Source organism: Poecilia mexicana, unplaced genomic scaffold, assembly GCF_051168715.1.
Source record: "Poecilia mexicana isolate PSO_F unplaced genomic scaffold, ASM5116871v1 scaffold_13, whole genome shotgun sequence".
Classification (NCBI taxonomy): domain Eukaryota; kingdom Metazoa; phylum Chordata; class Actinopteri; order Cyprinodontiformes; family Poeciliidae; genus Poecilia; species Poecilia mexicana.
Genome location: NW_028263382.1, coordinates 6067669 through 6088526, shown reverse-complemented (window position 1 = coordinate 6088526; position 20858 = coordinate 6067669). Strand labels below are relative to the sequence as shown.

Sequence of the window (20858 nt, the reverse complement as noted above, 5' to 3'; positions counted from 1 at the left end):
TGGCTGCTGGCTCATCCTGCCCTCTGATTGGCTGCTGGCTCAGCATGGCTCCTGCAGCTCTGCTGATGTTTTATTGTAAGTTAATCTGGAGCTGATAATGAGCAGCTCAGAGCCTCATCAGCAACTCATTACTGTCCTCATTGTTGCCATGGTTTCATCGTTATTGTTATTATTATTGTTGTTATTGTTGTTTATCAGTGAAGGGCAGCTGGTGACCTTCATCCCCCTGCAGAGCGCAGCAGCAGCTGCATGTTAATGAGCTGCACTGGTCCACTGCAGCGATGCATCCTCACCTTCATCACCTTCATCCTTTACATCATCACTTCCATCGTCTTCATCAGTAACATCATCAACATCATCTTCATCATTTATGTTGTCTCAGCATCCACGTCATCTTCGTTTACATCTTCATCATTTCCATCTTCATCTTCATAATTTATGTCTTCATCATCATCATTACCATAATTAACATAACAACTATCATCTTTATTTTCATCATCACCATCATCGTCATCTTCATCCTTATTATTAGAATCACCACCTACTTATTGTCTTCATCATCCTCATTGGCTTCATCATCACCATCTTCATCACCATCATGGTAATGATGATGATGATGATGATGATGATCAGTGCTGGTTGGCCCTGATGATCTCTAACTGTTACCTCCTGGTTCTGTTGTGTGAACCGGAGTTGGTTTGGTACCGATCGGTTGGTTCTGATTTGCCGTCTGGCTGACGGACAGAGCTCCCTGCGCGCGCCTCGGGCCCCCCAGGGGCCTCCTTCAGCATCACAGAGAGGAGGAGGAGGAGGAGACGGACCTTCAGCGGAGGCTGAGGGATGACGATTTAATTACACTTCTGTTCATTCATCTGTCCATCCAAACACACACACACACACACACACACACACACACTGATGTCCACAGAAAAACTCTCACACTGACAGAAACAGTAAAAGTCACAGACTCTCTCTCTCCTCCCGCCGGGTTCCCACAGACACCTCCCCCTCCTCTTCCTCCTCCTCTTCGTCTCTGAATGGAAACTTGCCGTCTGTTTACAGGCTGGTGGTCGTCATAGAGACCAGCAGGTCAAACTGGACATTTCAACGATGTGACGTCTCACTCTGACTGTCACACGTTTGTGATAAAAGCCCCACACTCCATCGTGGGGCTTGCACATCTTTAGGGGCCGCCCGGTGCTTTGGGGTCCCATAGACCTCCATCAGACCCTCTGGGGCCCCACAAATCCAGTGAGGCCTCAGGACCCCACTTTTGAGAAATAGAAAATCTTCTTTATCAGTCAGGTTTAACATTGCCATCCAGGAAAAGCATATTAAGCTGTGAGGAGGAAACTAGGACAGACTACTAGTACAAACTTTCACAATAAAAATCAAAAAATATATTTAAAAAGTTCTTTTGAGGAACATCTAAAATCTGATCTATGGCGCCACCCAGTGGACAGATCAGGATAAAACGACCTTTATAATTGACATGAATAAAAAGGAGTAACAGGAAACAAAAAGAAGCAAGATGGATCACTAAACTGGTGAGAAGAAAAACTAAACACTCAGCAAAACTCTTCTAAATATGAGCCGACAACTGTCGAAATGAATGTAGAACCATCACGTTGGCTGGCCAATACGAGAAAGCGTTGGTGGTATAGTGGTTAGCATAGCTGCCTTCCAAGCAGTTGACCCGGGTTCGATTCCCGGCCAACGCAATTCTCTACTTTTGCCGTAATTTTTTCTTCTGTCTCCCAAACACCGGTTTTCTCTTTTAAACTGCTGATAGATGATGATATAAAGTATTTCCCACTTTGACAGTCCTCGATAGGGTTGAAAACAAGACCTTAGCAAGATTTCTGAATGATGCTGAAACAAGTGCGGTAAAGCTAACAACATTGTTTTGTCAACGGTAGTTTTATTGTAACCTTTTTTATAACTCCTTGGCTGTCTCTTACTGTCCGCGAGGAGCACAGGAAGTACAGTTATGACGCTGTTATTGATCCCAGCATGCAGTCTGCGATCAATATCACAAGAAAAAAGTGTATGATACAATAATAAAATACATTCAACAACACAAAAGACGGCTCAGGATCTTAAACAGTCCGTTATACCAATGAACACCGCCCAGCCAGCAGGGGGCAGCAGTACATGTTACTAGCAGCGGAAGCAGTAGTGGAAGTGTGGCTGTGTTTGTGTGAAAAACTCAGCGCGGGTCTGGTGCTTCATCCGAACTATCTCTCGATTATCTACCGGTACCAGGACTCAGCCGCTTCTACCAGGACTCACCGGGACTCTCCTCCGGCGGTGCTTTCATCATGGCGGCCGGAGGTAGTTCGGTTCCTCCGCAGCTCGGAGACGTAGAAGAAGACGCTTCTCAGCTTCTGTTTCCTAAAGGTGACAAAGCTCAACACAACACCTGAAGACCCGCTCTTGGACTGTGTTCGGTTGCCACGAGGCCGAACTTCAGTTGTTTATATTGGAGAACAGCGGAATCGTTGTGGTCAGAGCAGTTCTGGTTCAGGTCAGATAACTTAGACAGCCTGGTTCCGTCAGACCATCACATGGTAACAGGCTGTGCCTCCTGACCGGAGATCTGCTCTGTACCTGGTCTGTCACCATGGTTACGGTTTCTCTGCATCAGTTCAGGGTTGATCAACAGATAAGAGCTGCTCCTTACGTTGGGGGTTAATCTGGTGTTCTGGGTCAGAACCGAGCAGCATGTGGCTTCAGAGCCACATGGGTCAGAACCAGAACCTCTGAGAGGAGTGGGAAGTTTCAGATTCCATTCTGGACCCGTGAGATAAATATAGGAGCCATTTGTAAAGCTAAACAGTCAGAAATTAACAGCAATAAATTGAGTTTATTTAGCCTGTCAGGAAAAGATTTTAGCTCAGTTTTCAAAGTCATGTTTTCACCATGTTTGAGCTAAATATTTAATTTACAAACTATATTTAACTCCAAACTAGATATTTAGCTTACCCGCTAAATCATTAGTTAGCTAGCTGAATAAGCTAATTGTTTAATTACCAAAGTAAATATTAACTTCACAAATTATATATTTAGTTTGTACAGTAAACATTTATTTCACAAACTAAATAAAATATTGAGTTCAAAGCTTAAATATTTAGTTTGGAGCAAAATATTTCTAGCTTATTTAGCTAACTAAATATTTAACTAAATACTTACTCTTAATCTAAAAGTTTAGTCTGCTAATTAAATATTTTCATTGAAACTGGCATTTTTAAATGAATGAATAACACAGTGAAAATGTTACTTTGAAACATTAACTCCCAGTGTTTTTTATAACTAAATAATCCAAATTATTGTTTATGTAACTTTACAGGCATCACTCTGTAGATAAACCTAACAGTTATCAGACTTGAAGGTTAATGTTTTGTTGTATGAGGCCGGGTTGGGCCCATCAGAACCAGTGGTGACGGTGTGGAGGTTCTGATGGTGCCGTTGGTTCTGCAGAGTTCGAGAACGCGGAGACGCTACTGAACTCGGAGGTCCACATGCTGCTGGAGCACCGGAAGCAGCAGAACGAGAGCGCCGAGGACGAGCAGGAGCTGTCCGAGGTCTTCATGAAGACGCTCAACTACACGGCCCGCTTCAGCCGCTTCAAGAACCGCGAGACCATCACCGCCGTGCGCAGGTCCTGCAGCTCAACCTGACCCACTTCTGTCTGCCAGCCGGATCAGGTTCTGACCTGGTTCTGTCTGTCTCCACAGCCTCCTCCTGCAGAAGAAGCTCCATAAGTTCGAGCTGGCCAGTTTGGCCAATCTGTGTCCAGAAGCCGCCGAAGAGGCCAAGGCTCTGATCCCCAGGTGAGTTGGTACTGACCAAGCCCAGTCGGATCAGAACCAGGCACATCCTAGCCTGGTTTTCTTCACAGAACATGTTGGTGTTGGGCCCGTTTTGGTGGTTCTAACAGCAGAACGTTGATCAAGAACCAGATTTCAAAATAAGAGCATGAACATAAACGATAACTAAGACTTCAACACAGACGTCAAATTTTATTAAATTGAATGTTTGAAAAATAGCCAAGTAAATTAGAGCTTTAAAATTCATCCAGAAAAATTCATTTACAGAAAGCTAAGTGCGCTTATCGTCTTCAAAGGTAGCAAAATCAACAATTTTTCCCGGAAAAATTCTAATTTGCTAAGCTAAAACAAATTTCGCTAGTAATAGTGCTAATTTTTAGCTTAGCGCCAGCGCCGTTGACCCGGTTCTTCTACTTGAATGAACAGCAGTTGGTTCTGGTTTAATCACAAGCAGCATTAAATCTGTGACTGTAAGTCCAAATGGTTCCGTCTGCAGCAGTCGCTTCTACCAGAGGACGGACGCGGACCCTGCTGGTTCTGGACGTGTTTCTGGTTAAACACGCATGAACTGGTCATGAACCGGGTCAGGTTCTGAAGTAACCCAGCTGCTGACATTTCTGAAATCTGCAGGGCTAGAACAGGACCACTGCTGTTTACGTTTACAGAGATCCCAGCCAGATCAGAACCGGTTCTGTTTATCCAACACGACTTTATTTCTGTGTGATTTAAGGTATTGTTGGTTCTGGTTTCAGTTTGGAGGGCCGGTTTGAGGATGAGGAGCTGCAGCAGATCCTGGACGATATCCAGACCAAGAGGAGCTTCCAGTACTGACCCACTGATCTGACCCGGTGCCATCTGGGCCTTCCAGTACCGATCCAATCTGATGCTATCTGATCTTTCTGTGTGCCGTATAAATAAAACTTTCTTCTTTTTTTTTTTTACCATGTTCGTGTTTTCTTGTCTCCGTCTGGTTCTGGTACCTTGTGTTTGGGTCAGATGTTCACACAGTACTCGGCTCCGTCCGGGTTCTGCAGGGCCTCAGGCAGAACCCCAGCTGCCGTCCCCACCATTCTCATTGTGTTCTGACCCAACAGCTCCCTCTCGTACTCCATGAGCTGCCTCCAGAACCCGGCATTGGGTCGGATAAACGGCCGGGGCTCCAGAACCAGTTCGTGGGCCTGACGGAGGCTGAGGCCTTCAGATCTGGATGTAGAACAGAACCGACATGTTGGTTCTGTAGAACTTTACAGGAAATCCCTGATAAGAACAGTTGGGTAGAGTTCTGATCCCAACCGACCCGGGAAATGTTACGGTTCAGTTTTAGGGGAAGCTAAGTGCGCTAAACGCCTTAAAAGTTAGCAAAAATGCTAAAGCTTCTCATCTTCTCATTACATTCTTCCAGGTAAATTGTACATTGCTAAGATAAAAATAAGCTTTGCTAACATAATGGAGCTAATGTTTACCTTAGCGCTTTAGAATTTATCTTCAAAAATTAATTTAGGTGAAGCTAAGTACACTAAACTTATTCAAAGTTAGCAAAAACACATCAAGGGTCTTGGCGTGTTTTGGTTGTGTTAGCAGAACCAACCCAAACCCAGAGCCGTTACCTCATCAGATAAGCCATGACCAGCGCTGCGGAGCGGCTCCGACCCGCCGTGCAGTGGACCAGAGTGGACCCAGCCTGGTTCTGCTGGATCCGCTCCGTTACCGGGTCAAAGTACTGACCCAGCTGAGCATGGGGCCGGTCCTGGACTGGGATGTGGAGGATCTGCAGGCCATCGGCCACTGGGTAGGGCAGGTCTGGCAGCCCGCTGGCGTTGATGATGAGCGAGATGTTCCTGCTGGTCAACACGGCTGCGTTCAGCGCCGAGTCCAGATCGCCCAGGTAGAGCCGGGCCGAAACCTGGGAGACCCGCATGCCAGTCCGAATGCTTCCTGGAGCAGGAGATTCAGAGTGAACAGCAGCTGGTACAGCGTCACCATGTGGACGGATGTTTATCAGAACTTCGTGTGTTCAGATCAGATCCTTGTTCTGTTAAGGTTCTGAGTGGTCCAATCTAGATGTGACCAAACAAACATCTCTGAACTCTTGACCTAAAAGAACTGGACCTGAGTGGAGTCACTGACCTTCCCTCCATCCAGGACCTCTAAAGGTCTAGAGACATGAAAATGGACGCTAACATCTCTGCAGATCCCACACATGCTGGACATGAATGGTTTAGACCAGGGGTGTCAAACGTACGGCCCGCGGTCCGGAACCGGCCCTCCGAACGATTTAGTCCGGCCCGGGGGCTAAATACATTATCATTATTCATGAAAAAACATATACTTCGTTTAATTGAAAATCTGCAGTTCCTATACTGTCCACGAGGGGCGCTGTGTTTTATTCAGAGCACACGACATGATGCAACACTGCAGCGGAACTAACAGCAGATGGCAGCACTGAGCTTCAGGTTCTGTAAACAAGTTCGATTCTATGCTTTACCAGCTTTTTATTTTGGCCCTAGCAACCTCATATTTCTCGTGCATGCTAACATACATACATGTTATGTATGCAAGTTTTTCTATATGTATGTATTTTATGCATCAACAAATGTACTTAATCAAATGTCTGTTTAAAACAGCTGACACTTAAGATTTCAAATGTGTGAAGCCAGATAATTTGTTCAAATTGCTTCCCAGATGTTGAAAATTGATTTTAAATCTTTTCTTAATTTTTGTCTGTTGTATTTTGTGATGCAGTTCAGTGTTTTTAAGTTCCAAAAACTGTGAATAAATGTTTTGCAACATTGTACAATCACTGAGGTCAGTTCTTATGCATAATGCACTTAAATAAATGCTTAACTGAGTAAAAGTATTGTTGAAATTGCAGATACCTTTCTTAAAAACTGAGATTATTCATAATATATTTTGTAAAAGTGAAATTCGTTTAATATAAAAATCAACAAGTCCTCTTTTATTGGTTCTGTTTAATTTTGCAATGAGTTTACTTGTGTGGCCCCCTGCAGATCAGATTAATATGTATGCGGCCCCTAAACCAAAATTAGTTTGACACCCCTGGTTTAGACTTTTACCTTCAGATGCACACTACAGAGACAGCTTCTTCTGATGGACACAATGAACACTTTAGACCAGGGGTTCCCAAGCTACGGCCCGCCATCATTTGGTCCGGCCCCCTGAACAATGCCGGATCCGGTCCGCCTCCTCATACCAGAGAGCATTCAGTGTTTTTTTTTTTTTTTTCATATATTGTATTTTCCGGTTTATATGTGGATTTTTCTTCAACCACCAGAGTGGCTCTTGAGCAGATGTGAAACTAACTTTCCCTCAATGGAATATATACTCGTCAGTCCCAGTCACCGTTTCACTCACGGTTTTTTCCATTTGCATTCTGGGTAAAAATCTATCTAAAAGCGCGAATGTGTCGTCGCCCCCACCCCCCCCCACCGCTCGACAAGAATTTTCTAAGATTTCTTTCTCCAAAAACTAAGACCGGCCCCCGACCAGAGAAAGGAACAGTTATGTGGCCCTCGCAGGAAAAAGTTTGGGGACTCCTGCCTTAGACCACAAGGATCAAACTCCAGACCAAATTTGGCCCGCCATAACTTTATGAGGCCCTCTAGAATCTGGAGGGCCTCATAAATTGAACCTTAAGATAACAGTTGTGTGCTTAAATATTATTTTATCAGTCAAATCAAATCAATTGTCATTTGTATTGGACCAAATTACATCATGTGAAAAGAAAGTGGCAATCGAACACAGGGAAAGGTAATATTTGAACAGTTTTATAGGTTATTTTTATCAGTACATTCTGCCACAACTGCTTCTTTACGGACATTCATGATGTTGATGCGGCCGAAAACAAAATGCCATATTCCCCGTCTTACAGACAAAGTTGTTGGCTACTCTGCTGTGGAACTAAATAAGCTTGTCCACTGCTCTAACTTGTCTTTTCATTTTTTCTTATGTTAAAAAATTCCTACACAAACTGTTTCTTATATCTATTATTGTATTTCCTCTACAGTTTATATTTTACACTTAATGTCTTGAAACCGAAGTCCGATTCCTTGTTGGTGTACACGATCATGGCCAGTAAATTGATTCTATATTCAAATCCCACTCAAAATTTCAATCACCTTTGGCACTGCTGGCTTTCCATACATGGCAGGCATCCATGTGATGTGGATTTATTTCCTGTTAAATTTAAAATAAATCAACAATAGCTTGCTGTTACAGACGTAACAGCAACAGTAAATTAAGATCAGATCTTCAGGTGAAAATTATAAAATGTTTCTGTCAGAAGTGGGATTCGAACCCACGCCTCCAGGGGAGACTGCGACCTGAACGCAGCGCCTTAGACCGCTCGGCCATCCTGACATCATGGTAACGCATACACAACCGGCAGCATTTAAACAACGTTAGCCTTTTAGGGCGAGCCACTATTATTTCAGTTTTCGACTTTATGGAGCCGGTTGTCAAAGCGGATACGAAATTGCCTCTACGGCTCAATGTTCAAGTAAAAAGCCCCATCTCGTAGCGAAAAAGTTGTGTAGGAAAAGCTACAATGTTACGAAAAGATCGGCTACCCCCCACCATTACTGGGTGAGTCAGGATCACGAGCTGGATCATGTTCGGACCTGTTCGTGGGTCTGGCTTTGTCGCACCCTAAATCTGGATTTTTTTCGGACCGGTTTAGTTCCCCCTTGCGTCAGCTGCGTCAGTTTCGTTTTCCTTTCATCGTCACTATTAAATAAAAGCAGCGGAAGAAGAAGAGTTTCGGTTCTGCCGTCGTACCGAAGGGAAGAGAACACCTTCGTCGGACTGAAACGGCTCCTGAACAAGTAAGACTTGTTCTCATTAACTCACCTGTTCAGGTAAAATTATGCTCCAACTAACAGTAACTCTCCTGAACTCGGACCTTAACGCTAAAAAGGCTTAAAAACAAAACACAAGCTAAAACCTCGCGGGTTGTTTCGAGATTATTCGAGATTGCTGCACTAGACCAGACTACATTTAAAAAACTTCAAATTTACGTTTTTCATCCAGAACCGGATGTTAAGGGATATCTACATATATTCAATGTTTCCCCTTTTAACGTGTCCAACATGTTAGTTGAAAACAGGATGAGCCGTTTCAGCGGCTACAGATGTTTACTCACGTCTCTATAGCAACAATTTAAGCATCAACAGAAACTGTGGGTTGGTCGCTTCAAAATAAAAGCCTCTACCGAAGCATGGATCAGAACCAAACTCTCAGGTTGGGTAGACAGTTTTTTAGTAAGTTTTTAAAGTGACTGACTTGTTCTGTTTGTTTTGGTTAAGTTTGGACTGCAGACACAATGAACCAAGCTGCTCCGAGCCAGCGACCCGTCATCCCGCAGGTCCGGTACCACCCATCCATTCAGATGGCAGGAAGTGGAACCACAGCCGGTGCTACTCGTCGTCCTCAGACCAGAATTCAACCTAAAATGGTCCAGAAGAACCAGAACTCCAACAGAACCAGTCCGGCTGGGGCGCACGGACCACCTGACAATGATCCAGGTCCAACTGCGGATCAAGCATCAAGCAAACAGGGTCAGAGGTCCAGACCAGGTGCTGCTCGCCACACTCAGACCAGAACTGATCCCAGAATGGTCCAGAAGAACCAGGACTCCAGCAGGACCGGTCCATGTCTTAACAGAGGACCAGAACCCAAGACGAATCTGGGTTCTGCTGAAGACAAAGCTCCTCCCACACCAGACCAGGTCCCGCTGGACCCAAGGGCCGAACTGGACCGAAACCTGCTGCAGCAGGTGGAGGTTCTGACCCGCGGACAGAGCACCAACCAGGACTGGTTCCACTGGAGGAAGAACCGGATCACGGCCTCCGTGGCCCATCGCATCGCTCACTCCAGGTTCGTCAACGGCAAGAGCAAAGCTCCGCCCCTTTCGTACCTGGCTGCCATCACAGGTAAGCCCCGCCCACCAACACATGGACCCTACTGGTTCTGACAGTTTTAACCAGATCCGTCGTGTTCATGAATCTGGTGGCTCCACAGGCGAGGGGCCAAAAGTCCGGACCAGAGCCATGAGCTGGGGCATCGAGAAGGAGGCCGAGGTCGTCTGCAGGTATCAGGTGAGTTAATGGACCCGGTCTGAAAGGTCCAACATCACCTGGACGCATTTAGGCAGACCTGTGATGACACTGTTGCAGTAATCAATGCCACTAAAGATAAACGCATGAATGAGTCTCTGTAGATCTTGCTGAGACTTTATAAATGTTCTTCAGCTGATAGAAGGCCGACTTTGGAACCATCTTTATGTGGCTCTGAAGGTTCAGGTCAGAGGTTAGCCTGATCTCTAGTTCCTTGCTGTAATACCTGAAGCTGTGGGTCGTTATTTATACCAGAAAAAATTTTAATATTCTAAAATTTCAACAAAAAAATTCCAGTAATACAAAATTCTATAAAATGTGAAGAATAATTTTAAAACGTCAAAGAATCAGATTTTTTTTTATTGTAACAAAATGAAATATTAAATCTAAACTATTTAAAGAGACAGTATTATGTCTATTTATAGCATAATCAAGTAACTGTTATCTTGAGTTGTTATTAAAGTGCTGTATGAAACTGTCTGAGGCCTTGAAATTAGGCCTCTGTCTCTTTAAGAATTAAAGGATTACTCCAGCATAACGAAAGAATCAAAGCAACAGTCCAGGTATATTTTTGATGTAAAACTCAGAAAAACTACATTTTACATTGTACTGCGCCTTTAAATATCTTGGTAAAACAGACTTTGAGAACAGGGAGTGTGTGAAGTGTTTCCTGTTGTGTCCGGTAGACTCTGAAGTCGGCGGCGCTGGGCCGGCCCGTCCGGGTTCTGGAGTGCGGCCTGTTCATCGACGGCCAGCGGCCCTGGCTGGCAGCCAGCCCTGACGGCATCGTGGTGGATGTGCGGAGCGGCCGCAGGCTGCTCTGTCTGGAGGTCAAATGTCCCTACAAACACCGGCACCGGAGCGTGGAGGACGCCTGCAGGGACGACCCGGCCTTCTGCCTGCAGCTGGACGGGGACACACCTGGACAGGTAACCTCCCAACAGAGCATGGCTTTGTTTGGTTCTGTCTTTCTGTCTAATTCAATTAGTAAAAGTATCAGTATCAAATTACTATCAGTGGGAGAACTTCGAAACAATTGAGGGATTATATTACATCTAGATAACTACATTAACCTTGGCTCACTCACTTCACCTGTCCTCTGTCTCACCTGTCCTCTCTGTTCTCTGTCCTTCCCAGGCTCCAGTTTACGCCCTGAAGAAGTCCCATAGCTACTTCACGCAGATCCAGGTCCAACTGGCCGTCACAGGCCTGGACCGGGCCGACCTGGTTGTCTTCACTCTGAAGGAGACAGCCATTGTCCCCGTGACCTTTGACCCCGACCTGTGGGACGAGACTGTGTCCAAGCTGGAGGTCTTCTACCGGGACGCCGTCCTCCCTCACCTCAGACAAAAAATGCAGCGGAACGCAGCCGCAGGGCCAGAACTGTAGAAACAGGAAGGTCCAAACAGAGGTGCTCTACTGGACACGTCTTGTCCTCTGAGGACAGATATGTTCTGGTTCTGATGGGGGTAGAGGACGCGGGTCATTTTTTAAGCTACTGGTTCAGTTCAGATTAAATAAGTCGGACTTCTGAGGAACCCAATCTTCTAAGTCCAGTTTGTCCAACATTGTCCAACCAGAGACAGACAGAACCCTGAAGAGCTTCAGGATCAGAACCAATCCAAACGTTGCCAACTGGATCAGCTCACACTTCCTCATATCGGACCTTTTTCTGTAGTGGGTTCAGGGTTCCGAAAATAAATTAATTTTATATGAATTTGTCTGCATTTGTTGTCAATTGGGAGTTCTCCATGCAACTTTCTACTAGAAAATGAAGGAAACAAAAGCAGCAACGCTCCCCCAACACAGCAAGAACACACACAGCTTACTCCAGAGTTAGCATGCTAACATTAGCACCACGTCTGTTTGGAGAATGAATATTCCACCACCTGCTGTTAGCACGTTAGCATAATCTTAATGTAAAAACTGTTTTTCGTTTTGTGTTGCGGTATTTATTCGTGCAGAAGTTAGAATTAACAGTTATTAGCTATTCGCTGTTAGCATGTCATGACGCGGCAGACCGCGGTAGTTCGACTCCCTTTCTCGGTTCCTTTGCCTCCGTATTCCTCCCTCTTCCTGTCGGAATAATGTTATATGAAGGCCACTATTAACGCCGAACAAAATCTCTAAAAGCCACTCGGGTATGAGCTACACATTAAACTTCCCTTTGGAATGAATGAAGTGTTTTTGAATTAAAATGAATGCAAGGTTGTTAGCTTGCTAGCATGTTAGCATACCAAAAATTAACCAGATAATTACGAGTTGATTTTGGTCTTCCAGGTAAATTGAGACATGAAAGTTCGGGTCAATGATACAGAACCAACACCATCAGAAGACACGCAGAATTATCAGAATCTTTCCAACGGATAGACAGATCTAAATCCACTCACCTGGATCAGCCTGTACCTGCCAACCTGTCCATGATTGCTTTTGAGAGGAGCTACATGGTCAGTTGTCCAGGGCGGCATCTTAAAGTGATGAGGCACCCATAAGCTAGAAAATAACACAATGACACCTACCTCAGGGCCCAAATCATTTTTTGCCAAAAGTATTATTTAGATTAAATCATCTTTTGGCAATAAAGGGGTGGTGATTTTTTTCGATTTTTTTTTTTTTAGCAAAAAAAAAAAAAGCAACAACAAAAAACCAAAAGAAAACAAAACAATTAATTTAGGAAGGTGATGTTAAACTTTAATTATCCTTTGAGCAAGTTGCTAGTACTCATATGCAGGTGTAGTGGAGAAAGTTCCCTTTAGTTGAATTCTCTGCTTTCTGCTACAAACAAAAAAAAGACATATCATTGTTTGTATATGAATTGGCTGGAGTGCAGCAGAACCACAGCTGGTTCTGGTAAAACCGGGCTCATGGTGTGAAATGGATGTTCTGCTCCCTTTCACTCAGATGAAGAAGATGAACAGAAACTCAACTTCTTGGCATCATGTTTTATTTTCTGGTCCTTTAAATCTCATAAAATCTCAGACGTCTCAACAGGTTCTGTTTGACCCAACATTTAAACTCGAGTCGTTCCCAATCCAGAGTTCACTGGGACTGCACTAGGTGACCCCCAACAGCCAATCACCTTGCAGCACTTCGCCTGAGCAGAGGATGACAGTTCTGGTCCTCCATGTGCTCCGACTGCTTATTGGCTGCTTCTCCAGGATCCCTGGTGGGCGTGGTCAGTCGGCCGGGGCGGGGCCTCACAGATAGCCCTCCTTCTTGAACTGCTCCTGCAGGATGTCCCGGTACTCGTCAAAGCCGCCGTCGACCCGCCACACCTTCCCGCTGTCGCACACCCACAGCTCCTTACACACCAGGCGGATGAGGCGCTCGTCGTGAGACACGAGGATGACCCCGCCCTGTAGGGGGTGTCAGACAGGTGAGGGGCTCAGGTGAGACACTGGGTCAGAAGGAGGAGCGGACACACCCACCTTGAACTTGTTGAGCGCTTTGGCAAGAGCCTCGATGGTCTCCATGTCCAGGTGGTTGGTAGGCTCATCCAGGATGTAGAAGTTCGGACTGAAACACAGATAAACATGTCAAACTCGAGGTCTGGGGGGCCAAATCCGGCCCGCTGTCAGTTTTTATGTGGCCCTCTGGAGTCCAGAACAGGAATCTGATCCAAAGAGTCAATTTTTCTCCAAGTCCAGAGAAATAAAAGTTGTTCATAGTCACAAATGTTACATGTTAATCAATTAATTGCAGAATAAAATAATTTAAATTCTTATGATTAATATTTTTTGAATAGCAAGTTTGTCTATAGAAATGTCAATCAACTTTATTCAGGGCTTAGGTTGTGTGTGTGTTTTATTCCCTTTTGGTTTAATATTTATTAATTATTATGATTCAAATTATTAGTTGGTTGTTTAATGGTACTACTATGATAATGATAAAAGTGATGATAAAAACTGTTTTCTTCTTCTTTAGGTAACTCTGGTTGTGACTGCATGGCGCAACAACCAATAACAGCATTGGTGGCCCTGCAAACACCAATGCTGTTCTTGAAAAGAAGTTTAAAACGGTTCTTTAGGACACCAGTCACATAAAAAAGTGTAACTTTTATCACTAAATTTTAATCATATTTTCAAATTTATTGGTATGTTCTGATATGTCAATGAAAGAAACGTGTAGATAATTGTAAAAGTAACACTCCTGAGAACACAATGACAAAAGTAAATCAAAATTCTTATGAGAAGAATTTAAGATAAATGAGAAATTGAGATAAAAGCCACTCCGGTGGTTTCTGGATGGTAAAAACAACTAAGCACTTGTGTTTCCCAGCAGCCATTGTAGAGCGGTAAGAGGTGCTGGAGCTCTGCTGGAGCTCTGCTGGGGTTGCTAGGTAACAGACTGGGCTTGGCTGGGGTTGCTAAGTAACAGGCAGTGCCTGCTGATTTGCTAGATTCCAGAGGTTTTTGAAACGGCTCATTTTCTAGACACCAAAATAGATTTTATTGCCAAAAACAGCTGTTTTTTTTATTTAGTGCCTCGGCTATTTTTTTGTTTTTTTTTAGAAGCAGTAGAAAACCAAACGATAGTGCAAAACTGTGCAAAATGTGAGTGTGTTACCATGGCATGGTCATCTGGGCGAAGGCCACGCGGCTCTTCTGTCCCCCGGACAGGCTGGCCACCGGCCGCGTGGCCAGCTCCCCGGTGATCCCGTAACCTCCCAGCTGGTGCCGGTACTCCTCCTCTGTCCGACCTGTGGCACAAACACAGAGGCCAATCAGGGCTCGCCGCCCAGCCGTGGGTTCCGGGTCTGTTGTCACCATGGTTACCGGGAAACTTGTTGAGCAGCAACTCCACGGCACAGACATTCAGGTCCAGCTGGTCCACGTGATGCTGACTGAAGTAACCGATCTTCAAGTTCCTGACAAAGAAACGCCGGTTAAACACCAGCTGGAAAAAACCAAAGGCTGCCTCCAAATTTCATCTTGTAAAACTTTCCCCAGGTTCCTTAACCGCAGCATAAAAAGGCATCAAATGTTCACGTATCAAATCACGAACAAGACTTCATTAAATCAAAATGTTCTCCTGATCGAACGTAAAAATGATCAGAAAAAAAAGTTCTTCAGCTCAACAGGGAAAATTCCCTGATCTGAAAATGAAACTTCAATAAAAAAAACCAAAAAGTTTCTGTGATTGATCAGTAATATTTATCCAATCAAAACATCAAGTCTCCTATTTAAAAAATAAAGGTTCCCCAATCAAACCCTAAAGATACTGCAATCAAAACCTAAAGGTTTCTGATTAAACCTTTAATCAGAAACATTTCTTTAACTGTTAACAGGGATTATTATTTGCTCACAGCCAGTAAATCTGATTGGACACCAGGCAGCCTCACCTGTGAGCTTGTCTGATGCCACTGACCGGTGTCAAGTCGTCCATCAGCAGTTTGAGGATGGTACTTTTACCGGCACCATTTTCACCAACCTGCCAGCAAAGCCAGTTCAGAATAGGTGCTGCAAGTCTTGGACTAGGTGACTTTCTGATTAACTGATGATACGTACGATGCAGATGCGAGACTCGAGGTCAGCCGACAGGTTAAGTCCAGAGAAGAGCGGCTGATTTCGACTGTAGTAAAACTCTACTTCATCTAACTGAAGAATAGGAGGAGACAACTTCTCAAAGTTATCTGGAAACCTACAAGAAAACATGAATAAATGAATCCATAAACAGCAACATCTGTTCTGTGGTGGATCTTCCAGTTTGTGAAGGCCTGAGCTTCTTACTTCAAAGTGGTCTCCGTTTCTTTCTGAACTGGTTTTAGCTCTGGTCTGCAGGACACAACAACAGTTACTGTCAGCAGGAGATGCAATGTAACTCCAGAAACAATAAACACAAAGCCCATGAAAAGCACAATGAGAAAAAGCATGAGGTCAGGATGGGAACTTACAGCTTTTCCAGGAGCTTGATCTTACTCTGGACCTGGGCAGCTCTGTTGGCGTTGTACCGAAATCTGTCAATGAAAACCTGAAACACAAACACTTCACATGTTAGCTTGAACCCGGGGTCCCTTCAAGTTGTAGCCTGAGCCTGCAGCAGCCTCAGGAGTTAGCCTGAGATAATATGGAGTCTGGGATTACTTCATATTATTCTGATCCCAGGATCATTTCAGGTATTAGTCTGAGCCCTGTAGTGTCTTGTAGTACCTGTATATGTTGCCTGTACTGCAACTGAGCCTCATACTCTCGCTGCTGGTTCTTCAGGCGATCCTCTTTGGTCTTCAGGAAGTTCTCGTAGTCACCACGGTAAGTGTCCAGTCTCTGTGAGTGCAGATGGATGATGTCTGTTGCCACGGCATTCAGGAAGTTTCTGTCGTGGGAGACGACCAAGATGGTGGACTGCCACGTCTGAGGGGGACGAGTCATTCGGCTCACATTAGCTCGCGGCTAATGACTCCATTGTTTCCTATGAGTGATGCTATGGCTACAGACCTGCAGGTAGTTCTCCAGCCACAGAATGGCTCTGATGTCCAACATGTTGGTAGGCTCTGAAACACATACAGTCATTAGAGGTCTACCGAGAGGGCGGGGCTAGCTGAGGGCAGATCTGGCTGGGGGCGGTTCTAGTTAGGGCAGGGCTAGATTGGGGTGGGCATAACTTACCGTCCAGCAGCAGCAGGTCAGGTCTGGTGAAGGAAACACAGACAGGTTAATCAGGGATCATGTGACCTGATGGAGAGGAAACGCTGGAAACTCACCGGGCGAAGAGCGCCCTGGCCAGCGCCAGCCTCATCCGCCATCCTCCAGAGAACTCCCTGCACACAGAGAACACGCGGGTTCTGAACGGTCCACACACAGACACAGAGAACCAACATGTCTGACCGACACTCACTTGGTGGGCTGCTGTTGCATTCTGGGAGAAAACCCGAGACCGGCCAGGATGACTGAGGCTCTGATTGGACGATAAGATGCAGACAGGATGAAGAATCGTTCCAGTACCGGGTTTTGTGTAACTAATATGTTGCCATAGTTACCGTGCCGGGGCCTTGTCGGCTTCGATCTCCTCCAGTTTGGCATAGATCTCTGACAGTCGCACGCTCTCCATCCCGTCGGCCCTGAAATGACGTAACCCAACCTCACAGTTCACACTGAGACAAAATCGCCCGCTGCAACCCGAATGTTAGCCTGATCTTACGTTCCGTTGGCGATTCGTGCGTTGAGCCGCCGCTCCTCGTTCAGCAGGTCCTCGCGCTGCGTGTCACTTTCCAGCACACTCTGCAGTGCTATCGTGTCGTCTCCTGCCACTTCCTGCTCCACATGCAGGATGGAGATGTGGGCCGGCACTCGCAGGTTCCTGCTAGCTAGCATCTTCAGCAGCGTGGTCTTCCCCAGACCGTTCCGACCAATCAGACCATACCGCCGGCCAGACGCCATGGACAGCTCTGCCCCCTGCAGCAGACACCTGGGCACAACAACAACACATGGAATGAAGCACGATCATAAACGGCGCCGCCTGCTGGCTGTGATGAGGACGGTCCTCACCTCTCTCCAAAGGCAATGTCAAAGTTCTCAATTCGGATGTCGTAGCTGCGGTTCTTCCCTGACTGGTCGGCGCGGCTTTCCTTCTTATTACTGGCCTGACTGGCTGACGCCTCCTCCAGAACCCTTGGAGGACAGGTGAGTAAATGTGAAAAGACAGGTGAGAGAACAAGTGGGGACAGGCAAGAATTCCAATCGTCATCCTCAGGCAAGAAGAAGAGACAGATGAGTAAATTTGAAAGAAGACAGGTAAGGACAGGTGTTGTTGCTCAGTGACTCACAGCGGACCGGTGGCTTTCTGAGTATCCCTCTCGGTCCTGCGCTCGTTCTTGGCTTTCAGCTTGGCTTCAGCTTTTTCCAGCTTCTTGGCATCAACCGTCTGGAGAGCAACAAGAACACAGAGACAGAAGGTCAGAGGTCATTAGAACCCATCTCTACAGCAGGCCAGAAGGAACACAGAGGCTGAGTTTGCTTTATGGTCAGTAAGTAAATATGAATGCAGACTCACTGTGTTCTGGGGACGTTTCATCATCCAGATTCCCTGGATGTCCTTGGCTGTTGAGACTGAGGAGAACCACACAGATCAACATCAGGCTGATAAAAACCGAAAAAGAACAACTAGACAAACCTGGGCGGCCATCTTAGTTAGAGCCGTCCGACATTACCAGAGTCCGCGGACATCTGAGAGAGCTGCACTGGAGCGTCCAGCAGCATCTGCTTCTGAGGATGACGATGGTTGTTCCTGAAGACAAACCCCAAGTTTACCTCCTGATCATCATCATCACTGACAGAACAATCACATAGAGGGAGCTCACAGCTTCAGGGTGTTGAACATCTGCAGGCAGATGTCTCTGATGTCGTCCTCGTTTTTACTGTCAGCAGAAACGTCCTGCAGGACGCCACCAATGGCGTCAAACACCTCCTCGCCATCCTCGAAGTCGGGGCCGCCACTGTCCAACACACCTGTAGCACATTACCATGGTTACACTCCAGTCATCTGGCCCACATTTCCAGGTAGGGTAGAGAAATACGTCGGCATGGAAACCCTTGGGTTTTACATCTCCAAAGTGGCTCCTAGTAACACACTGGTTCTAATTAAAGGAAGGTCTGGAAAAGGTTGACCTCTGACCCCACCAGCCACAGCATCTAATGAGAGTGGTCATAATGTTGTGCCAGAGTCATACTTTCCAAGTGAAGCTAACTTTAAATCAATCATGTGACAGAGAGTGCCTGGCACGTGCTGAGTCTGAGTAGAGCCCTGTTTGTAGTCCAACCTCATCTTCATCACTTACTTTCCTACAAACATGGCGCCCGGTTTCCTGCTGTTCTTAAGGGCCCCGAATGGCAGCTGCTATGGGTCTAATTCTGACCCGGATTTAGCCCGAGCCAGGCGCGGGTCGTCGCTCCCTGGGTGTCCCGGCTCTGGCTCAGTCACGTCGGGGAGTCGAGCCGCCAGAGAGCCGCGGCTGCCCGGCTCAGAGACGCACTAAAGGCCGCTGTGTGGGTACTAACCGGAGCCGGCGGCCGCTGCCTTCGTTCCCCCCTCCCGGCTCTAAGCGGCTATAAGCTGCCGGCACACAGCCACTCTTTCCCCGGTTTCTCACCTGTGATGTAGTCGAAGAGCTCAGTGTCAATCTCAGGAAACTCTCTCTTCAGGATGTCCACGTACGTCGCCATGATACCCGGCCCTGGACACCACTGAAGTGCGCATGCGCCAGAATGCGACACCTCTCAGGATTATGGGTGATAGAGTCTATTGGTTCCGTGACGTCAGCGCGAGAAGACTCTCAAATTCAAATTCAAAAATACTTTATTAATCCTAGAGTTAGATCAAATGTTACTTATATCATCCCCATAACTTCTTCCAAACATTTGTTCCAGGTGCTGATAAATGTTAGCAGGTATGATCTAAAGTAGCAGTCTGTATCACTGCAGATATGAAGAAGCCTCTGACTGGAGACACTGGTTTTTCTTTACAGCATAATGAAGAGGATGCTCGGGGTTTTGTTCTGTTTCTCATGATTTTCAAAATGGAAAAGATTCCATAAAAATCTAATAAATATCAATTTAAAAATGAGATGTTCAAAGAAGCAAATGCTTCCGAGTGCCAGAAAAATTGAATAATTTTATTTTGATTGTTCCTAAACTTTCAACTTTGATCTTAAACAAGCCATTTGATCATAAATGTAATTTAATTATTTAATCTTAATTGATTATTTTAGTACTTATAAATTATCTTAATGGTTTTTCCAACTTGGAAATTAGAATTTTAGAGTTCTCATTACAAATGGGAGTAGTGCTGTACTGTACTATTAGGAGTACGATACAGTAAGTGCATGAATACACTAATATTTCTCCATAATCTGTGTTACTGTATGATCATATTAGTAGTAATATACAGTAGTACTAATATTCACCCCATGGGACAAGTATATAGCACTATTTTTGTCATTATGGAGTTTTGTGTTCATGTCAGTGGTATCGATAGTTATATAAAACAATACTTCTAAGTCTGTAGCACTGTATTATTTGGTATCGTCTAATACTGTGGTAACGTTAGGAGTACGCAATAAGATTGGTGGTTTGTCTTTAGTACTGTATTAGTATTAGCATACAGTGATATTTCCGCTCACTCTGTGGTACTGTGGTGGAATATAGAAATAATATGATCAGTCTGTAGTACTCTAGTTGTATCAAGAGTATTAATATTAGTTTATTTCAGTGATAAGTCTGTAATACTGTAGTTGTATTAATGAATGCGTAGCAGGCTATAATTGTTGTGTATAGCATTTGTGGCTTGGCTGTAGTGCAGTATGTGTTAGTATACAGTGGTATTTATGGTCACTTTGTAGCACTGCATTAATTTTACAGTCAGCCTATAGGGTTGTGTTAATGTTAGCAGAAGTACACAGTCATGTTTATGATTATTTTGTACTACTATAATATTATAAAGCAGTATAATGGCATTTTGCATCAGTAGTGATAATAGCAGCACAATGAAATATTTATGAGTCTGCAGCACTCTAGTAGTATTAGTATATGGCTATTTGGGTTCAAACTACCACATTGTGGCTGTATTAGTAGGAATATACTATAGCATATGTGCTGCCTGTTAGTGTACAGTAATTTTGGTCACTCTGTAGCAACGCTGTAATTTACGGAAGTATCATGATTGGTCTGTGGTATTATACTTGTGTCTGTAGTATACAGCAATATTTGTAATAAGTCTTAAATACCAAATTCCTATTAGAGAATATAAGTATTTGGGGTCGGTCAATAGTACTGTGGCAGTATAGTACTCTATAAGTATAAGATTATACAGAAATATGTGTAGTCCCTATGTAATAATGCATTAATATACAGCAGTAGTACTATGTAGTACTGGTAGAAGTGCTTCTGGTCAGTTTTACGCTTCT

General features: G+C 44.9%; 4 protein-coding genes and 2 non-coding genes across 8 annotated transcripts; 3 read left to right on the top strand and 3 right to left on the bottom strand.

Annotated features, from left to right (window-relative positions):
* The first annotated feature begins 1649 nt into the window (after window positions 1–1649).
* trnag-ucc (transfer RNA glycine (anticodon UCC)) lies at window positions 1650–1721 on the top strand. Its single transcript has one exon. It is a non-coding gene; the product is annotated as a tRNA-Gly (tRNA).
* A 443-nt stretch (window positions 1722–2164) lies between these two features.
* polr2d (RNA polymerase II subunit D) lies at window positions 2165–4771 on the top strand. Its single transcript, XM_014981034.2, has 4 exons — window positions 2165–2400; window positions 3481–3661; window positions 3738–3833; window positions 4583–4771. Exons 1-4 carry the CDS (start codon window positions 2322–2324, stop codon window positions 4659–4661), a joined length of 435 nt encoding a protein of 144 aa, XP_014836520.1. The 5' UTR covers window positions 2165–2321; the 3' UTR covers window positions 4662–4771.
* On the bottom strand, window positions 4752–8771 carry LOC106914311 (dual specificity protein phosphatase 14). 2 transcript variants are annotated; one of them, XM_088011554.1, is made up of 3 exons: window positions 8697–8771; window positions 5438–5765; window positions 4752–5033 (listed from the first exon to the last, which is right to left on the bottom strand). In XM_088011554.1, the coding sequence occupies exons 2-3, from the start codon at window positions 5746–5748 to the stop codon at window positions 4823–4825; spliced, it is 522 nt and encodes a 173-aa protein (XP_087867680.1). In that variant the 5' UTR covers window positions 5749–5765; window positions 8697–8771; the 3' UTR covers window positions 4752–4822. The 2 variants fall into 2 exon arrangements, with proteins under 2 accessions (XP_087867680.1, XP_014836519.2); XM_014981033.2 differs by lacking the exon at window positions 8697–8771 and having other exon boundaries at window positions 5438–5800.
* LOC106914314 (uncharacterized) lies at window positions 7938–11678 on the top strand. Of its 2 annotated transcripts, none has more exons than XM_088011553.1 (5): window positions 7938–8704; window positions 9152–9778; window positions 9867–9943; window positions 10648–10890; window positions 11099–11678. In XM_088011553.1, exons 2-5 carry the CDS (start codon window positions 9169–9171, stop codon window positions 11348–11350), a joined length of 1182 nt encoding a protein of 393 aa, XP_087867679.1. In that variant the 5' UTR covers window positions 7938–8704; window positions 9152–9168; the 3' UTR covers window positions 11351–11678. The 2 variants fall into 2 exon arrangements, with proteins under 2 accessions (XP_087867679.1, XP_014836521.2); XM_014981035.2 differs by having other exon boundaries at window positions 7939–8671.
* On the bottom strand, window positions 8125–8207 carry trnal-cag (transfer RNA leucine (anticodon CAG)). The gene has a single exon. It is a non-coding gene; the product is annotated as a tRNA-Leu (tRNA).
* Window positions 11679–12888: 1210 nt separating the features above from the next.
* On the bottom strand, window positions 12889–19185 carry abcf3 (ATP binding cassette subfamily F member 3). Its single transcript, XM_088011552.1, has 21 exons — window positions 19047–19185; window positions 18258–18405; window positions 18108–18184; window positions 17951–18006; window positions 17724–17821; window positions 17446–17568; window positions 17099–17365; window positions 16938–17018; window positions 16796–16855; window positions 16662–16718; window positions 16567–16589; window positions 16396–16451; window positions 16111–16311; window positions 15855–15931; window positions 15691–15735; window positions 15469–15601; window positions 15303–15391; window positions 14737–14828; window positions 14528–14660; window positions 13390–13477; window positions 12889–13317 (listed from the first exon to the last, which is right to left on the bottom strand). The coding sequence occupies exons 1-21, from the start codon at window positions 19117–19119 to the stop codon at window positions 13159–13161; spliced, it is 2136 nt and encodes a 711-aa protein (XP_087867678.1). The 5' UTR covers window positions 19120–19185; the 3' UTR covers window positions 12889–13158.
* Between the last annotated feature and the right edge of the window lie 1673 nt (window positions 19186–20858).

Coding starts and splice junctions, on each gene's coding strand:
- polr2d (XM_014981034.2), top strand. CDS start 2,322: ATGGCGGCCGGAGGTAGTTCGGTTCCTCCGCAGCTCGGAGACGTAGAA. Junction 3,662..3,737: donor ACCATCACCGCCGTGCGCAG/GTCCTGCAGCTC, acceptor CTGTCTCCACAG/CCTCCTCCTGCAGAAGAAGC. Junction 3,834..4,582: donor GCCAAGGCTCTGATCCCCAG/GTGAGTTGGTAC, acceptor TTCTGGTTTCAG/TTTGGAGGGCCGGTTTGAGG.
- LOC106914311 (XM_088011554.1), bottom strand. CDS start 5,748: ATGCGGGTCTCCCAGGTTTCGGCCCGGCTCTACCTGGGCGATCTGGAC. Junction 5,034..5,437: donor GTCATGGCTTATCTGATGAG/GTAACGGCTCTG, acceptor TTCTACATCCAG/ATCTGAAGGCCTCAGCCTCC.
- LOC106914314 (XM_088011553.1), top strand. CDS start 9,169: ATGAACCAAGCTGCTCCGAGCCAGCGACCCGTCATCCCGCAGGTCCGG. Junction 9,944..10,647: donor AGGTCGTCTGCAGGTATCAG/GTGAGTTAATGG, acceptor TGTGTCCGGTAG/ACTCTGAAGTCGGCGGCGCT. Junction 10,891..11,098: donor ACGGGGACACACCTGGACAG/GTAACCTCCCAA, acceptor TGTCCTTCCCAG/GCTCCAGTTTACGCCCTGAA.
- abcf3 (XM_088011552.1), bottom strand. CDS start 19,119: ATGGCGACGTACGTGGACATCCTGAAGAGAGAGTTTCCTGAGATTGAC. Junction 17,366..17,445: donor GACATTGCCTTTGGAGAGAG/GTGAGGACCGTC, acceptor TGTTGTGCCCAG/GTGTCTGCTGCAGGGGGCAG. Junction 14,661..14,736: donor GCTGCTCAACAAGTTTCCCG/GTAACCATGGTG, acceptor TTTGTGCCACAG/GTCGGACAGAGGAGGAGTAC.